The sequence below is a fragment of the Mesocricetus auratus genome, unplaced genomic scaffold (assembly GCF_017639785.1).
Source record: "Mesocricetus auratus isolate SY011 unplaced genomic scaffold, BCM_Maur_2.0 Super-Scaffold_100011, whole genome shotgun sequence".
NCBI lineage: Eukaryota > Metazoa > Chordata > Mammalia > Rodentia > Cricetidae > Mesocricetus > Mesocricetus auratus.
This window is the reverse complement of record NW_024429195.1, coordinates 75,045,681-75,064,632: the sequence shown is the minus strand read 5'-3', so window position 1 is coordinate 75,064,632 and position 18,952 is coordinate 75,045,681. Positions and strand designations below refer to the sequence as shown.

The 18,952-nt window shown below is 39.8% G+C and overlaps 1 protein-coding gene and 1 non-coding gene across 4 annotated transcripts in view; both read right to left on the bottom strand.

Moving 5' to 3' along the window:
* Positions 1–1,054: 1,054 nt before the first annotated feature.
* Nedd1 (NEDD1 gamma-tubulin ring complex targeting factor) overlaps positions 1,055–18,952 on the bottom strand; it is a 44,815-nt gene continuing 26,917 nt past the window's right edge. For all 3 annotated transcript variants that reach the window (XM_040755055.1, XM_040755056.1, XM_040755054.1), the window contains exons 9-15: positions 18,608–18,736; positions 16,400–16,447; positions 15,117–15,319; positions 13,968–14,121; positions 13,017–13,173; positions 3,036–3,102; positions 1,055–2,649 (exon numbers count right to left, since the gene is read on the bottom strand). In XM_040755055.1, coding sequence (XP_040610989.1) covers positions 2,545–2,649; positions 3,036–3,102; positions 13,017–13,173; positions 13,968–14,121; positions 15,117–15,319; positions 16,400–16,447; positions 18,608–18,736 — 863 coding nt within the window. In that variant the 3' untranslated portion in view covers positions 1,055–2,544. The remainder of the gene's footprint in view (positions 2,650–3,035; positions 3,103–13,016; positions 13,174–13,967; positions 14,122–15,116; positions 15,320–16,399; positions 16,448–18,607; positions 18,737–18,952) is intronic.
* On the bottom strand, positions 12,244–12,386 carry LOC121143386. The gene has a single exon (XR_005880589.1). It is a non-coding gene; the product is annotated as a small nucleolar RNA SNORA79 (small nucleolar RNA).

Below are 18,952 nucleotides of genomic sequence, written 5' to 3'. Positions count from 1 at the left end.
TGTGTGTGTGTGTGTGTGTGTGTGTATGCATGAGTGTTTATTAGTGCAGCACGTTAGTGCCAAAGTCCACAAGCTGTCAGAAGACAATCAGAAATGTCAGTCTTCGCCTCCCAGAGTGCTTGAGGCCAGGTCTTTTGTTTGCTGCTGGCTGTGTCAGTCCACCCGGCTGGCCCACAGGTTCTAGGGGTTCTGTTTCTGCATCACACTTCACAGTAGACACAACACTATTACAGATTTGCTGTGGATCCTAGGTATTCAAACTCTGGTTCTCATCTGTATGTGACTACCCATTTAACCATTCCTAGACACTTTGGGTTTTGTGGTTGTTGCTGTTTTATGATTGTATCTTATAATTTCCCACTAGTTTATTAGTTACTTGTAAATTTTGTTCTGTTACAACTGAAATTCTTCCTATGGCAGTCTCCTCCCAGGTAGTATCATCCTGCTTCAGTTAGTATTAACACCTCAGGGAAGGACACTTCACTGCATCCGCTCAACTTTATCCTAGTCCTGAGTCACCTTCACCTTGGTTAGGAATCTAGTAACATTTTACATTTACCTATAAAAACTGGGAAATGTCTTTAGTATTTATCACTTTTGGTCTTTGTTGCTTTGTGTAGCTACAATTTTATGGTATCCTTTTCCTTTGTGAACATTTCCCGGAGCTCCTCTCTTTGTGGTGGAACTCTTTCAGCCTTTCTAGGTCTGAAGAAAAAGTTTCATTTCGTTTTGAGTTTTGAAAAACATTTTCATGAGTATAAATCTGAATTGCAGACCTACCTTCAGAACTTTGGAGACATTCTGCCATGACATCCTTTTCCTTCTGAGTCCTTTTTCTTCAACTTCTTTTTTCAATTTTCCTTGCTGGCTTTAAGAAATTTGCTGTCATCTGTCTGAGTATCTCGCAGGGATGACTGTTCTGTGCGGCCTAATGCTAACACATAATAACTATTTTGCACATCTTTGTCTTTTGTTTTCAAATTTCCAATGGGAAGGTAAGGTAATCCCTATTATTCCATTTCAGTCAGATGAAAAAAAGTTCAAGTTCAGATTGTCTGTTTTGAATACAAAAAATTTATTTACTGTACTCAGCATTTAATCCATGACAAGTGCTTCATCTATACACATACAGTTACTAAATTGTTTTATCAGATCCCTTTTAATAACAATATATACACCTATAGAAAAGGGGAGTAGGAAAATATTAATAGATTAAAATATAGCATGTAGACAAAGTACTTCTGCATTCTAACCTTGTTTGAGTGACATATAAGGAAACTTGTTACAAGTCATAATGCTTCCATATCTGCCAAGAAAAGACTACAGCATCACCTGGGAAAAGTCACATTCTTGTTTTGTTTTTGGAAATAATTATTCATAGGTTTATATTTATTAAATACATCCTTATACCTGTTATAATTTTAGAAACCCATAAAGTTAGCAAACTAAGCTCACTTTAGTAAGTTGTCTGATCCCAGAAAACAAAACTGGGCAACAGACCTATATACAAAGTACACAGTTGAAATCTTTGGGCAAGAGGCAACAAGAATGTAAATGGATGAGTAGCTCTCCTAATCAAATCCTATCAAACTGTGGATCACCAGAGGCAGATGAGCATGACCACCTGCTCCAATGTGTAAATTCTTTTCATGATGAACCTGTATAAATAATGCTACGGTAAGACAAGCAATAGAAAACTACTATTTGTAGCATACTATAATTAGAGAAAGTTAATGGTACAAAAGACAGAAAAAAATCTATGCTTTTCACTTGCAAGGAAAAAATGGCAATAATATTGTGATACTTAGCATCTTACAATGAATTTTCATTGGTTATAAGTTGAGCCATGGTGATTAAAGCCTTATTGTATGATTTTGCATACCATGAATTCATTAGACAATCCGCATATGTATACTTCTTGAATTTTCCAAACCTGTATTAGTTTTTCATATGTAAAGTTAGGTAGCCAGAGAAGAAATCCCTCAGAAACAGAATACAGCGACAGAAATGCCAAAGGCACTATGTATCTGTACAACTAAAGCTTCAAAATGTATCACACACACAAGCAATAAATAAATAAAGTCATACCTGATGTCATCATGCTAACCAAATAATTACTTATCATTAGAGTGAAAAAATCCAATTGCCACTTTAAAATTTTTTTCTTCATAAAAGAGAAGGTACCCAAATGTTTTAAATGTTGACTACCTAAAAAAAGTTGGGATACAAATTGTCCATCAAAAATATGTTTTTAGTCATTTACAAAACATAAAAAATACCCTTATATGCAAATTTTCTTCTCTTAGGAAAAGGGCACTTAGTGTATAGCTAAGGCAATCAGAACATAAAGATCCTGTTGGCTTCCCTAGTAGGAAGATGGTATTCTGTGCACTTTTAATATAAAAATATAAGTATGTCTGACAGAGATGGAATAGTGCCTACTGCAAAATCCACTGTCAAGGTCATGAAAACAATACTGATTCTGCGTCATTCTCAGTTGCCAGAAACTTCCCAAATCATAAAAAATTAAGGTGTTGTGAGTCCTCAGAAGTGGGCCCGTAGTCTTTTGTTTTCTTCTCGAAGCCTTTCGATTTCAGCCACCAAGCCTTCATTGATGGAGTACCGTTCCAGCAAAGAGTGCATTTCATTCTGGAAAAGCAGGGAAATGGTTTTTAAATTAGTGGCTCTTCACACTACTCAGCAGGCTGTGTCTGACACACACTCAGCTGTCATTCCTTTTATGCTCAATTAACTAGCTAAATGGTATTTCTTGGACTTAACCACAGAGATTACCAGAGAAATTAAATATCTGGAAGATTTACAGTCACACGTTTGGGAATCTTTTTGCTTACTCTTCAAAGAACAAATCTGTGAGAAGCCTCAACTATCCAAAGTTCTAAAGTAGGTGAGCAGTAAGATCTACTTCACGGTTAAGGTGGCAATTAGCCGTAACAGGTACAAATGTATTGGTTTTTCATGGATTTCCCCCCAGGTCCACACACTCCCCATTCTTTAGCACTGCTTGCTATACATACCAGTTGCATATGAAACTGTTTAATCATCTCCACTTGCAAATTCACAATGTCCCTATGGCAAGCTTCCCTAGGAAAAATATAAAGCCCTGTTAAAACTGTACAGTGTAACAACACTAGACCATTCACAAAGCATTTTCAGTATTTACATGACTAAGTATTAATCACAGGTATGCCAGTGCACAGTGATATGTACTGTGTGCCTGGCAGTACAGTGATTCTTGAAAACTGAGGAACTCATTCATCTTCAATGAAGAAATGGAGACAGAGCAGTTGTAATTCATCTAAAGTCCCTCAGAGGGTGGAACCGGTTGCCAGCCGGGCTGGCCTCCTCTATGTCTCAATGTGCTACACCCCTTCTAAAGAAAGGGCCACAGTGGAGAGACAGACTAGTAAGCAGGCCAGAAAGCCACTGTCAGTGTCTTAGCTACTGAAAAGAGGACTGCCAATAGAAGCGAGCCATTTGTTTGGCTCTAACTACTTCATGCCTATAAAGGAATCAATAAATTAGCAACTATAAATAAAATGACAATACATTACAGCACACACTATCAAATCATGGAAGCTCCCATGTGTTCCCATCTGATGGCACTGCTTAACTCTTGCAGACAATCTTAAGTCTGAATGTTACTGAGCAAAGAAATGCTTTTCTTTTCAAGTGTATCTGCATAACATATAATGTAACTTAATGTTTGCACTATTGACTGCTTTAAAATGCTACGAAAAAAAAACTAAACCAAACCCTAGGAGGCCTACAGTGGTTTATGACACAGTTTAGAGATCCCATGTGTGCAAGTGCCATACTCTTATATAGCAATCCACTTGTTGTGCCCTGTGCCCATGCTCCTGGCAACTAACACCTGAACTGCATTCAAATTTCATTATTCCCATTTACTACAGGCAATCTTGTATGTACCTTCAACATACAAGTTCCAATGTCCATAGATAGCACATGAGGTATTGAATTTTCATTACTCCCACATTGTTATAAGTGACTGTATGCAGACACACACACACAGACACACAGACACACACACACACACTCTCTCTCACACATACGCTCCTCAACTAATACATTCCAGTGTCCACAGGTGACACATTGGGTATAGACTTGTTACTTCTATGCACTCACATGAATGGCTTTTTCTGAATGGTAGATGGATGGATTTGTTTACCACCAATACAACAGAGCTCTGCTCTTGCTCTGTCACCTCACCAAAGCCAGGTGTTAGTACACTTTCCACAGTATTTTGCCATGAAAGTGACATGGTGTCACATTAAATCTCCCAGTTTTGATTAGCTAAGTGATTGAGTACCTCTCTGAGTTCATACACTGATCCTGCTCTTCATGAATAGCTTACTATTCATTGTAGTTTTCTTGAAAGCATCTCACTTGTTAGGCCAGGCTAGCTTGGATTTTCTGATCTGCTTGCTCCCAGATGCTGGGATCATAGGCATGCATCACCTCACCTGTAGATTTACAAAATTTTTCCTTTGCTGGCCATGGGATTAAGAGTCCTATTCATGAGGTAACATAAAGCCATTTGTATTTCATCATTTGGAAGCTCTGTGTTTAGCTCCATATTCCACTTTTTAATTGGGGTGTTTCTTTTTTTTTTTTGAGTTCTTTGTATATTCTAGATACTAACCGTCTGTCAAATATATCGCTGATAGAGACTTTCTGATTCTTCACTCAAATGATGTCTTTTGCTGTCCCATTTGTCAGCTGTTGGTCTTAACGCCTGTGCTACTGGGATCTGCTCAGAAAGTCCCCTCCTGTGGCAATGAGTTCAAGCCTGTCCCTACCATGCCCTATTGTCTACCAGAGTCAGAAGAACAAGGTCCTGATGTCAAGGTCCTGATCCACGTGGAGTAGAGCTCTGTGCAAGACAAAAGAATGATCTACTTTCATTCTTCTACATGCAGCAACCCAAGCTGCCCAGCATGAAGATGCTGTCTGTTCTCCTGTCTTTTTCGGCTACTCTGTCAAAAACTCACATGGTTACAGGTATATGAAAAGTTTGTGTCCTCAGTTCTACACTACTGAACAGCATGCCTGTTTCTATGTCAGTACGCTGTTACTTTTATTATTACTGTTAGTCAGGGATTGCAATGCTCCCAGAAGTTATTTTAGTGCTCAGAAATGTTTTGGCTATCCTGCGTATTTTGTGTTTCCCAATGAAAGTTAAGATTAACTTTCAATCCCTGACTTCAAGTTCTATTATAGAGCTATAGTCCTGAAAACAGCTTACTATTTGCACAAAAATAGACAGGTAGACCAATGGAATCAAATTGAATACCCGATATTAACCCATACACGTATGAACATCTGATTTTCAACAGAGAAGCTAAAGATATACAATGGAAAAAAGAAAGCATCTTCAACAAATGATGCTGGCATAACTGGATGCTGGCATGTAGAAGAATGCGGATAGATCCATGTCTATCGCCATGTATAAAACTCAAGTCCAAATGGATCAAAGACCTCAACATAAATCCAGCCACACTGAACCTCTTAGAAGAGAAAGTGGGAGGCACCCTTGAATGAATTGGTACAGGAGATTGCTTCCTGAACATAAGACCAGTAGCACAGACACTGAGATTGACAATTAATAAAGGGGACCTCCTGAAACGGAGAAGCTTCTGTAAGGCAAAGGACAGAGTCAACAAGACAAAAAGGCTGCCCACAGAATGGGAAAAGATACTCACCAACCCCACATCTGACAGAGGGTTGATCTCCAAATTTACAAAGAACTCAAGAAGCAAGTCTCCAAAACACCAAAGGATCCAATTAAAAAGTGGAATACAAAACTAAATAGAGAATTCTCAATAGAGGAGTCTAAAATGGCTGAGAGACACTTAAGAAAGTGCTCAACATCCTTAGGCATCAGGGAAATGCAAATCAAAACAACTCTGAGATACCATCTTAACACCTGTCAGAATGGCTAAAATCAAAAACACCAATAGCAGTTTATGCTGAAGAGGATGTGGAGAAAGGGGAACACTGGTTGGAGTGCCAACTGGTTCAGCCACTTTGGAAATCAATATGGAGATTCCTCAGGAAAAATGGGAATCAATCTACCACATTCCACTCTTAGGCATATACCCAAAGGATGCATATTCATACAACAAGAACATCTCTTCCACTATGATCATAGCAGCATTATTTGTAATAGCCAGGACCTGGAAGCATCATAGATGGCCCTCAACTGAAGAGTGGATAGAGAAAATGTGGGTGCATTTACACAATGGAATACTACTCAACAGAAAAAAAAATGGAATCTTGAAATTTGCAGACAAATGGATGGCACTAGAAGAAACTATCCTGAGTGAGGTAACCCAGTCACAAAAAGAAAAACATGATATGTACTCACTCATTTATGGATTTCAGACATACATGGATCAGGGGAGGGCCAGCCTATAATCTCACCAGAGAGTCTGGGAAACAAGGGAGGACCCTAAGAGAGATATGCATGGTACCCCAGAGATGGGACAGGATCTTCTGAACAGATTGAGGGCAGGGGGAGAAGGGAAAGGGAGCTGGGAAAAAGAGAGGGGGAGAAGAGGAGGGGAGAGGAGAGCATGGAGGAGCAGGAAGGTCAAGTCAGGGGAAGAACAGAGGAGAGCAGGATGACAGATACCATAATAGAGGGAGTCACTATAGGTTTGAGGAGAGATCTGGCAATAGTGTGATTTTCAGAGATCTACAATGATGACACCAACTTTCAAACTAAGCAACAGTGGAGAGAATACCTTAAATGCCCTTCCCCAATAACAAGCTTGAGGACTACCTTGTATGCCATCCCAGAGCCTTCATCCAGTGGCTGATGGAAGCAGAGTCAGATATTTAGACTCCTCTATTGAAACTTCTCTATTTAGTTCTGTAGCCCACTTTTTAATTGGGTCCTTTGGTGTTTTGGAGACTTGCTTCTTGAGTTCTTTGTCGATTTTGGAGATCAGCCCTCTGTCAGATGTGGGGTTAGTGAATATCTTTTCCCATTCTGTGTGCTGCCTTTTTGTCTTGCTGACTGTGTCCTTTGCCTTACAGAAGCTTCTCAGTTTCAGGAGGTCCCATTTATTAATTGTTGATCTCACTGTCTGTGCTACTGGTGTTATGTTCATGAAGCTGTCTCCTTTACCAATTTGTTCAAGGGTACCACCCACTTTCTCTTCTAAGAGGTTCCGTGTGGCTGGATTTATGTTGAGGTCTTTGATCCATTTGTACTTAAGTTTTGTGCATGGCGATAGACATGGATCAATACATGACCTTGGGACATTGATCACATTCCAGAGCAGAGCGCACTCCCAAAAGTAGTTGGACAACACTCTCAAGAATAGTTGTGGCCTGTACAGTAAAGAAGAAAATTCACTCCATAGATCAGGCTGGCCTCAAACTCACAGAGCTCTTCATGCCTCTGCCTCTCGAGTGTTGGGATTAAAGGCAACAAAAGGACCTCAACTGGCCAAGAAACACATAACATATTCAAAATCTTTAGCCATCAGGGAAATGAAAATCTAAATGACTCTTAGATTGCATCTTACACCTGTCAGTATGGCCAAGATAAAAAACACAAGTGACAGCTCATGCTGGAGAGGATGTGGAGCAAGGAGAATACTCCTGCTTTGCTGGTGGGAGTGCAAACCTGTACAGCCCCTTTGCAAGTCAGTGTGGCAGTTACTCAGAAAACTGGAAATCAACCTACCATAAGACCTAGCTATGCCACTCCTTGGCATATCCCAAAGGATGTTCAAACATACCACAAGGACACTTGGTAAACCATGTTCACAGTAGCATTATTTGTAATTGCCAGAATCTGGAAACAACTTAGATGTCCCTCAATCCAGGAATGGATAAAAAATACAGTACATTTGCACGATGGACTATTACTCAGCTGCTAAAAACAAGAACACCAGGAAATCTGAAGGCAAATGGATAGAACTAGGAAAAAAATCATCCTAAATGAGGTAACCCTGATGAAGAAAGACAAATATGGTATGTACTCACTTTTAAGTGGGTAGTAGCTGTAAAATAAAGGATAACTATGCTGCAATCCATAGACCCAGAGAGACTAGGTAACAAGGAGAGTTCATGGGTGAATGTTCAGATCTCCCTGGGAAGGGGAAATAAGAGATTTGAATGGACTGAGGATGGGTGGGGAATGGGAACACGAGCAATCAGGTTGGGATGGGGACGAAGGGGGGTGTACTGAAAGAGACTACTGGAAAGGGGAGGCGGGCATTTCAGGGTATGATAAAAACCTGGCACAAGGAAATGCCCCAGGAATCTACAAGGATGGCCAGCTAAAACTCCTACAGGGAGCCTGTATGGTATTGACCTAGGCCCTCTGCATATATGTGACAGTTGTATAGCTTGATCTTCTTGAAAGACTCCTAACAGTGAGAGCAGGGCCTGTCTTTGACTCTTTTACTGGCTTCTCAGATCCTACACTTCATACTGGATTGTCTGGTCCAGCCTTAGTATACGTGAAGGTTCTTAGTATTACTGCAACTTAATATGCCATGTTTTGTTGACATCCATGAAAGGCCTGCTCTTTTTCTGAATAGAAATGGAGGAGGAGTAGATGGGGGGGGCGGGTGGACAAGGAAGGTGGCAGGGAGGTAAAAGTAAATAAATAAATAGAATTATTTTTTAAAAAAGAAGAAAATTCAAAGTTGTGTGGGTAGATAGGATAGATATGGAAGGAAAATACACTGTATGAAATTCCCCAGAATTTATAAATATTATTTTAAGAAGATAGTTTCTATACCACCCTAGAACCTCCATCCAGTGACAGACGGAAGAAGAGGCAGACACCCACAGCTAAACACTGAACAGAACTCCTGGAGCCCAGTGACAGAGAGGGAAGAGTGATGAGCAAAGGGGTCAAGACGAGGCTGGTGAAACCCAGAGAAACAGCTGACCTGAACAAGGGGAGCTCTTAGACCCCAGACTGATAGCTGAGAGGCCAGCATGGGACTGATCCAGACCCCCTGGATGTGGATGTCAGTGAGGAGACCTAGGTAATCTATGGGGCCTTGGGTAAGTAGATCAGTATTTATCCCTGGAACACAAATGGTCTTTGGGTGCCCATCCCACATTGAGGGATGCTCTCTCAGCCTGGACACATGGGGGAAGGCCTAGGCCCTGCCCTGGATGAAATGGTAGACTCTGGAGATCCCCTGAGGAATGGTATGGGGATTGGGTGGGAGGCTGGGGGGGAGTGGGCATGGAGGGGAGGGAGAGAGAGCTGGGACTGACATGGGAAGCAAGCTTGTTTCTAATTTAAACATATAATAAAAAGTGTTTTAAAAAAACCGTAAATAAAAAGACAATTTCTTCCTATAAAGACCATCATCTTTGGTTAGATGCATTCCTCATGCAACTTGATTTTCTTGTTGCAAGTATAAAATATTTAATTTTTCTTCTCTTTAGCTTTCAGTATGATAAAAGCTGTATTAGAAACCAGAAAGTGTTAGTGATATATTCAGGGTTAGAGCACGTGGGGTTGAGTCTAGTCTCCAGTACAATAATAGAAAATTTAAAAGCTAAGAAGAATTTAGAATTATATATTTAGAATAGAAAGAAGGTATTAGAAAGGTTGGTGGCGTAACTAGCAGAGTGCTTGCCTATTACCTTGGTACGGTTCCCAGGAATACAACAAAAGAGAAACAAAAGAAAAAAGGTATCAGACAACCACTGTCATAGCCAGGGTTTCAAAACTTACCGTCCTGCACAAAAGGAAAATCCTAGATCAGGTCCATACTTATCTCTGCTTTTCCATCCTGCAGGTGTATTTATTTCAGTACGGCAAATCAGGGGCCTGGAGCTTGAGATAGCCTTCCCTGTTGAGAGTATGTGACTACCAAGAAAGTCAAGGTGAGAGGCTTGAGATCCTAAAGAGAGCAGACCTATAGAAAGGCAAGCCTCATGTATATGTCCCCAGGAGACACCTGCGAGCTCCTTGCTAGTACGTGTACTGGACTGGATGACAGGAAAGCAAAGATATAGTAGCAGCTGAGGAGCAGAGAGCACTTGGACATTCTTGGGGTACTGGTGAAAGACGACCAAGATCAGAAGCTGGAGTGAGGACTCCAGACTCCAGGTGCTGTCCCACAAGGGCAAAGACTTACATGAGAGTAAAGGGAAACTAGGGTACACTTCCTCAAAACCCAAACCCAGCAACTACAGAGTCAAAGAACCTGCCTGACAAATGAAAATCTTGAAAGATCAGCACTAATACCAAGAACAAGGTCGGACACTTATGAAACTGTCACTGTTAGAACTATCCAGAGTTGCAAATACAAAGAAATTTAAACTAGAATCAAAGAAAAGACACGTTCTTCCCAGGAAAAGAGGCCCACAACTCTAGACTGAGCCTGTGCAGGAGAAGTTTCCTGTGAGAAAGTGAAGACAACTAGTTATAATGTCTATAGATCTTTAAAGGTCAACTGGAGACTGGCCACTGAGTTTAGAATCCCAAGGGCCTCTGCTGTCAAGTCTGCACTGACCAACTTCCTCCCCTGGACCTGCATTGAGTGCATCTATTAAAAATAAGGAGAAAAGACAAAGGGTTGAAAGGGAGTCCCTAAGGCATAGAGCATGCGACATCTCATGGTGGGGAACCAAGCCTCTGAAGCTTCACAGAGAGGAGCTACCATGAGCTAAAGAATGGGAAAGACTGAGTGCCCTCCACTGCCCTTCTGTGCCCACAATGAGAGGGGTAACTGTATATAACCTACTGGAAGCAGAGACAGAGCAACTCACCGAGAGACCCTGAGTCGCTTGGGCCCCCATGCACAGAAAGCCAGGACAGACTGTAAAAGAACCCTGGCAATGCAGTGAGGTGGCAGCGATGGTGAAGCAGAGAACAGGCGCTCTGGACTTAGATCCTCGTCAGGCTGAAGGGAAGGCCTGAGCCATCTCTGTAGAACCAAAACTGAGCCTCGAGCGCAGGAAGTTCTACCACATCACCCCCGTGCTGCAAACCTTTCCCAAACACTACCTCCTGCTCCTTTCTGACCACAGCTCCTTCTCTGCGGAGACAGCCTTAGAATTTATAACCATGTCTCTTCCCATGCTGCTCCCACCCACACTTCAGTGTAAAACAAAAATCTCTTCAGCAATACCTTTCTAAATTTGCCCAAGAAAATTGCTCCCTTTCTGTGTTTCCAACATCATTTTATTTGCACTAGACTCAGCTGTTATCTAGACAGTTTTGCTCTTAGGCCATAAATATTTATGCAGTGCTCAAAAACCCTTATATCTTTTAAAACCCTGCACTGAAAATAAGAGAAAAAGGACTAAGGCAGACCACTTATACTCTATGCAACTGTCTAAGTACAGTACCAACAAAAAACAAGTCCTACTAAAAAATATCAGTACAATTAAAAAGCACGGTAAAAGTCTGGTACATAAATACTGAGTATGATCTTACTGAGCAAAACCTAATGAAAGGGAAAAGAGAACAGAGTGAGAATGTGAAGTTACGAGAGCAAAGGAAAGCATGCCCAGAGATGGGGACCAATCACAAAGCAAAGGCTGTGCCGCACAGCCACAAGCCGAGAAAGCTTCCTTCATACGCCTACTTTAACCCAGCTGTCATACGGTCAACTGCGCCCTATTTGGCAATCTTGAATGAATTAACTTATATTTAAACACAGACTCATCAGGATGCATATGGCCACTGTGGGAAGATTCCCATTTTTACATTCTTAATATCTAACATAATTATCAAAAAGACAATTCTTCAAAATGAGAATTTCTAATATTTAAAAGTGTATTTTAAAAATATTTTAAACATTACAAAGAAATGTTCAGTCAAATAGTCTACCACTGAGTTCTACCCCCTAAAAAAAATGTGTAGTCCAGGCTAGCCTTGAACTCATGATTGTCTTCCCTCTGCCTCCTACAGGTGTGTGTGTGGGGAGGTGTAAATGAGTTACAATGCTGTAATAAGAAATATATACTTTTAAGTATCCATCAAAACATCTTAAAATAATAAAAATTGAATGGAGACCTAAACAAAAAAAGTGCACCAATAAAAACTATATATCTGATTCTTTTCTCATTATAATCCAAGTAATTACAGGTCAGAAAGGAACCCCCCCACACACACATCCCAGTAACTGAAAATAAACTTCCAAACTCTGAAATAACAATACAAATGAGAAATGAGGTAGCAACACTGTAGAACACATAACTTTTAAAAAATTTTGTTTGATCCCGCAAATTTCAAAGAATATACAGATACTCCCAATATCTTAATATTCTTTGAGTGAAAAAAATCAATTTTAATTTATGATGACCTGAAATCCTAGTGCCATACCTAAAGGCAACAGGAGGAACAGTCATCAAACATAACTTCACAATGAAAACTCAAATGATGGGAAGAACAAAGTGAAGTTACAGAAAGATTTCTATTTATTTGTAACATTCTGATGTACTCTATGAGAAAAGGTATCTATGGGTCAGGCGTGGGGAGATGACTCAGTGGCTACAAGCCTTTGCTGTCAAGCCTACAGATTTGGAGTTTAATGCCCAGAATCCACGGAGAAGGAAAAGATGACTGACCCTGCAAGTTGACCTGACTTCCACATGGGTGCAATGACAAATGCTCCCCCATCCCAGTGCCCACAGAAAATATAAAACAAATATAAAAGTTTATGTTTCACACATCATTTCCCACAGTGCACTTACAGGTGATCTATAACCACCTCTGAGTATACAAATGTGTCTACATTCTGATGATTAAGACCATATCCACAAGGGCATCCTGCACTGTGGACTTTTCCATCAGGTTATCTTTTTGTTTGCTCCTGACAAAGTTCCCTTTCCAAAGTGCAGTACAGACAGATAAAACTTTGTTTTCTATGACTTGGTGGTCATCAGAACCTAGACACACATAGCAATGTGAATTCGGGTTCTGGTTCATGCAAGTAAAAACGAATTCAGTGACCCGAGGGAGAACAACTGCTCAGTGCTACCTGAAGTCATCCAAAGTTTCTTGTATCATGTTCTGAATGAAGCGGATTTGAACAGAGGTCAGGGGTGCACTTGGCCGGCTGTTCCCAAGGGTGTCGACTATTTTTTCTGAGAGTGAACTGGCTACTCCAGCAGTGACAGAGGATGCTATCTTTGGAACTACAACAAATGGAGAAAATATTAATAGTTAAGTTGGACTAAGAGACATCAAACATTTCTAAATAAGATTTTGGAAAAGGAAGACTTGGAAAACTGCAAAAGAACAGCATTTAGAAAAACCCACTGTCTGGAAAGCAAATTTTAGAAACTTTCTATGTCATTATTTCTAATAGTCATTTATCTGTATCTAGAAACTGCCAAGTGTCTAATGTAATAACACGTGACAGAGGGATTAGTGTGGAAAAACCCCTGAATTATTCCTCTTATAAAAGTTGCATGTGACAAGGTGCACCACAAACCAGATAAGCCAGGACAATCAGAAACAAGCAGGAGGAACACGGGAGCCCAGCACTGCCACAGGCAAAGGCCCGGAGTTTAACAAGTGCAATGGACTTGCCTCTCTGGAAAGATCTTATAGATCAACTCAGCTCGCTTAAATACAAGCAGGTCTTAGGAGTCTATGGCATAAATTCTAAGCATAAAACTTTCATGCAATTTTTTTTTTTTTTTTTTACAGATTTCAGGTATTTAACCATACCTTTTCAAACAGACCTACTTCATTCTCTGGACACCGAATTAAATCAAACCCTTTGTATATTAGACTGATCAAATCAGTGTTGCTGAATTTAACCACTCATGCCTTCTAATAAAAAAGGAGAACTTATGCTGGTAACCTGTCTACAAACCCACATTCCTTATACTTTACTATGGGCCCTCTTTATCCCTTACTAGGGAAATACCCATGGAATTTCCACCTTCACATTTTGAAACACAAGGACATTCAATGTGCTTACTTGGAGTTGAGGATCCATTGACTGAGGGTTCATGTATCAACTGGGCTTCGATTTCTTTTTCTGGCTTTTCAAAATTTTCAAGATTTCTTGTTTGGTTAGATGATGGAATGGTATTCAGAATTCCAGGTTCAGCACCAGAGATCAACTTTGTAAGCTTTGTATTTAAAGGAAACAGTGACTTTAATATGTCATTTCTTACTTGCCTCTATTACCCACAACGTTTTTATCTAGTTCTCACTTTTTCCCCCCAATAGGTAGGGGCCAGGGAAATGAGGAACAGAGAGCGATTGAGAAGGACCTAAAATTAGAAGCAAAGCAAGTTAATAATTAATAAAATTACTAATTAATAATGAATAAAGATGTGAATATTTACAAAAAGCTAATATACTAAGCACTTGTAGATTACACTCAAGTGCAAACCACTGGGAAGAGGAAGGGAGGCCATCACTAGACACTCCCACATTAACTAGACAGAAAATCTGAAAATAAGGACATTCTTGTACTTCTGATTTGATTATCTTGTAAGTTCTTGTCTTAAATATAAATTAGAAAACAGACATTTGCACACCTAGTCTTGACCTTCCAACAACCTTTGTCCCTAAGGTGCTAACACTAGGGCTTCTTAGCCACCTTAGATTTGCTATAACACTATAGCTTGCTTTAGGCTATAGTGGAAACGTATTTTAAAAGAATTTTCCCCTTCTCTACTATATCTTTTCTTTGATGTCTACTTAAGAAATTAGGATTTTTCATTTCAGCACTACTCAAAGCAGACACAGTGAACTGAAAATATGGATAAAGACATCACCCAGTGTTTTAGCTTTACTTCTTAGAAGAATTAGTTGGAGTTTTCTTTTCCTCAATAAAAATGAGGAATGTACATAGATACAGGATTACAATATATATTATTGTATCTTGATTTTCTCTTTTGAACCAGAAGCTCTTTTCCTTGCCTTCAATAAAAACCATTTCTCCTCAAAAAAGAATAGGTATGAGGTATTTTCTTGCAGATGTGTGGTTATCTTCAGCACACAGATGAGGTTTTGACAGGCTTCGTCAGTTATTAACAACTGGTATCAAGATTTAAAACGTGGGTCACCCTTTTTGAGTGACAAACCCTGAATTCAGGTATTAAGTTTCAGTGGATACCTGCTTCAAGGAGTCCTTAGGCTCCTGCTTCCCCAGGTATGTTTTCTTCGTCTCAGCTGTCAGATCATGACTTTCATTTTCTTCTTTCCCTGGAGAGCCCATAAAGACATTAAGAGGACTGGAGTGCAATACCAGAGTGCCAGAAGTGATTGGATTTTTTCTCGAGGGGAACACTGAGCTCAGTTGTGGTAGAAAGTCAAGGCCTGAAAAAGGAAAAGAAATGCCATTTGCACGATTTCCCAACCTGAAACTCTTAGTATACGAACTTATTTAAAATGGTGGTAGCAGATACACAGAGGAGGACCTAGGCCCTCCCCCAAATGATGTGACAGACTTTGATGATCCCCCATGGAAGGCCTCACCGTCCTTGGGGAGCAGGTGGAGGGTTTGTTGGGCCGGGGTGGTAGGGGCCATGGGACAATGGGAGAGAGGGAATGGGGGATTGATATGCAAAATGATGTTTCTAAATAAAACTAATATGTAAAAAAAATGATGGTAGATGACAGAATTTGGATTCAGAGGACTGGCTTATTTCTTAGCATTTCGCAGAACTGATTGCATTTGGGAGAACATCCTCTCACAACTTGAAACTCTATTTCCTATGTGCAAGTATGGAGAGTCTTGAGAAATACATGTGCCCAGGCACACTGCTGCACTCCGGAGGCCAGCCTGGACTACATGGCAAGAATGCCTTTTCTTTTGTTTTGAAAACTACAAAGTACCATCAATGTTGTAGACAGGGTTAGTGCTTGACAACTAAGTGTTTTAAATTGTATGTGTCTGCGGCAGCCTGGAAGTTGACCTCTGATGATTCATACCTTTGACCTTCATGCAGTGTGCATGTCTCTCAGTTTGGGTGTGTATGAGTTAGACTAAGAAAAGGAACATGGAAAAAGTGGTATGATGTCACTTTCAAGATCAGGTCACAGTGTGGCTTCTCTCTTGAGGCCTGCTCTCTCACTGTCCACTCTAAGGGAAGCAGCTGCTTTGTTGTCAGCTTAATTGAGAGGATACCTAAAGGGCAAGAAGTAGCCTCTCCAGTCAAAAGGCACACAATGAGCTTGGAAGCAGGGTTGAATGCAGCTCTGGCTGATCCCTCACCTGATGCATCAAGAAAGGAAAGATCTGAAGCCAAAGATCTGGCCAAATGATGCTGAACTCCAGAAACAGTGAGTTGCCAAGTGTTTGCTATTAAAGCTAAAGGAGTGGGGTAAGTTGTTACCCTGCAGCTGTGACAGTCATGCTTTTGACTTTCACGAAAATACTTCCTGGAGATTTCTTACCATCTCCTTTGCCTACAGATTCATCACCTCCTTTGCTGACTACACCATCTACAATAAAATAAAAACATCAAATTATTTTATTTGCATTATTTATTATTTTTAATAATAAACTTTAAAATTTTTCAAAATTGCAAAACGAAGAAGAGGAAGAGGAAGAAGAAGTCTGGAAACTGACACTCTTGAGTAGGACTGAAGTCAAACATCATCAGGAGACTAACACAAGGTTCCCTCTGATTCTTTTAGCTTCCTGAAGAATAGCAAATATGAAGGCTCATCCTACGCTCACATAGAGAGACAACAGTGCATGAACAAGTCTGAAAACATGTACCAATGCTCAACAACACAGTTTTGCTTGTTCTGTTTGGTTCCTTTTTGATTTGGAGCATGTTTCTATAACAGCTAAACTAAATTTTTGCATATTTACACTAGAGATAAAGGTTTGATTATCTCAAAAATCATTTGGATAATTAATTGAAGTAAGGATATTTTACAAGCCTGGCGGTGGTGGCGCACGCCTTTAATCCCAGCACTCGGGAGGCAGAGGCAGGCGGATCTCTGTGAGCTCGAGGCCGGGCTGGACCGACAGCCTCCAAAACAATACAGAGAAACCCTGTCTCGTAAAACCAAAAAAAAAAAAAAAAAAATTTTTACAAGCATTATAATGTCATAAAAACACCTGGTTTTACTGATATTAACTTCAATCACAAACTCTTACAATAGTATAATTATTAATTTACCAATATATAACAAAAACTGTGAACTCAGTGTTCACACATTAACAGAAGAATGGGCAAAAGCCACTAACAAATTCACCAGAAATACAAATAACCAATAAGCAAATGACTCCTTGACCAAAAATCTTGCTATTTGCATATATAACTACACATCACATACTAACACACTCTTTTCTCTCACCTAGTAGCTACACATCATATTAACACACTCTTCTCTTTCTCTCACTGCCCCACAACACATACCCCACACACAAATGCTCACTCAGATTTTTTAAAGTTTTTGGATTCTTCTTAATTTAAAAATTGTTTTAACACATAAAGAAACTGAGGCACAGAGATTAAGCCTTTTTCTTAGAGAACTGCACTCTTGAGATTGACCAATTCAACAAAAGCAAGCATTTTATTTGGCCATGTTTTCCTTACCACAAAAATGAAGCCTCAAAAAATGGAGATACATACCTCAAATTTTACATTTGAAAAACAGTACAACAACTAAAAGAATAGCTAGGCTGCTCATGAATTTTCACTTAGACATTACAAAAATGTCTCCTCCTTTAGTCTTAAATAGAAAAGTTGCTCTCTTCTCCCCTCCACAAACCCCCCTCTGTGTGTGTGAGTGTGTGTGTATGTGTGTGTGTGTGTGTTTAAATCCTCTACTATGTACACTAAGATATTTCTCTGGTTTCTCAATATTATAAATAAAACAGTAAGCACAAATTACAGATGTCTCTGAATATTTTTTGAGGTAAATTGGTAGAAATGGAATTAACAGGCCAGAAAGTATGAATAATTTAACTGTCAAATTGCCCTCTAGATATTTGCCTGGATCACTGATGATATTGCTATTAGCAGTGAACCCATCCCATTAAGGAATGTGAGCCTTAGTAGAACTGAAAAAGCACAGCTGGACAATGATATACATTGTGTGTATGCATCAAGGTGGCAAAGGTTATTTTTAATGGTGACATCTACAGGGTGGTGGTAGAGATGATGTAATATACACATGAAATTATCATATATAAGTGCAAAAGAAGAGGCAATCTATTATCTAGCCAGAAAAACATTGAATAAATTATCAAGTAAATGCTAATAATCTTTATTTTTACATACCATGCATCTAAGATTTTAGGGAGGTTTATTTGAAGCAGACACAAGTCAAAGATTGCTTATAATGGTAGAAACTCCTTTAAGAAATTCTGTTGGTACCTAAGCTCAGACACAGAGTGCTTGCCCAACATACAGAAGACCTTGATGGGATCCCCAGGACAGGGGTTGGATCAATCTTTGTGGAAATTAAAATGCTATCTTAGGAGCCATGCCCAATGGCCAGCATTTGCATTAGCATGCTAACTTCTCACATATAGGGTACAGGAAAGTTTTCACTCAGGAACTGAGAAAATGCACAAACCACTGTAAGACTTAGACCCACACCTAAGAGCAGCAACAGGCCACACCCACTAACCTGAACACTTACCATCTCTGACCGGTGAGAACATGTCACCTAAGCTACTTTTCCCAGTATCATCAAAGTTGGAGAAATCTTGACTTTTTCCACCATCTGTTTCCTTAGATAAAATATCTATATTTATGCTTCGATGCAAGCCTTGAGAGAATTGGATACAAAGATGAGTGTTGTAACATGCATCTAAATAGCTGCTACCATCAGAAGCTAGCATGCAAAAATGAACATTACCCACATTGTGGCAATTTTATAACTGGGCATCAAGAAAGGCAGCAGAGTTATATCAGTGAAGGTCTTTTCCAAACAAACAGCTCATTTCTTCATAGGAATTATTTCAGTAGAAAGTTTCTAAAATCA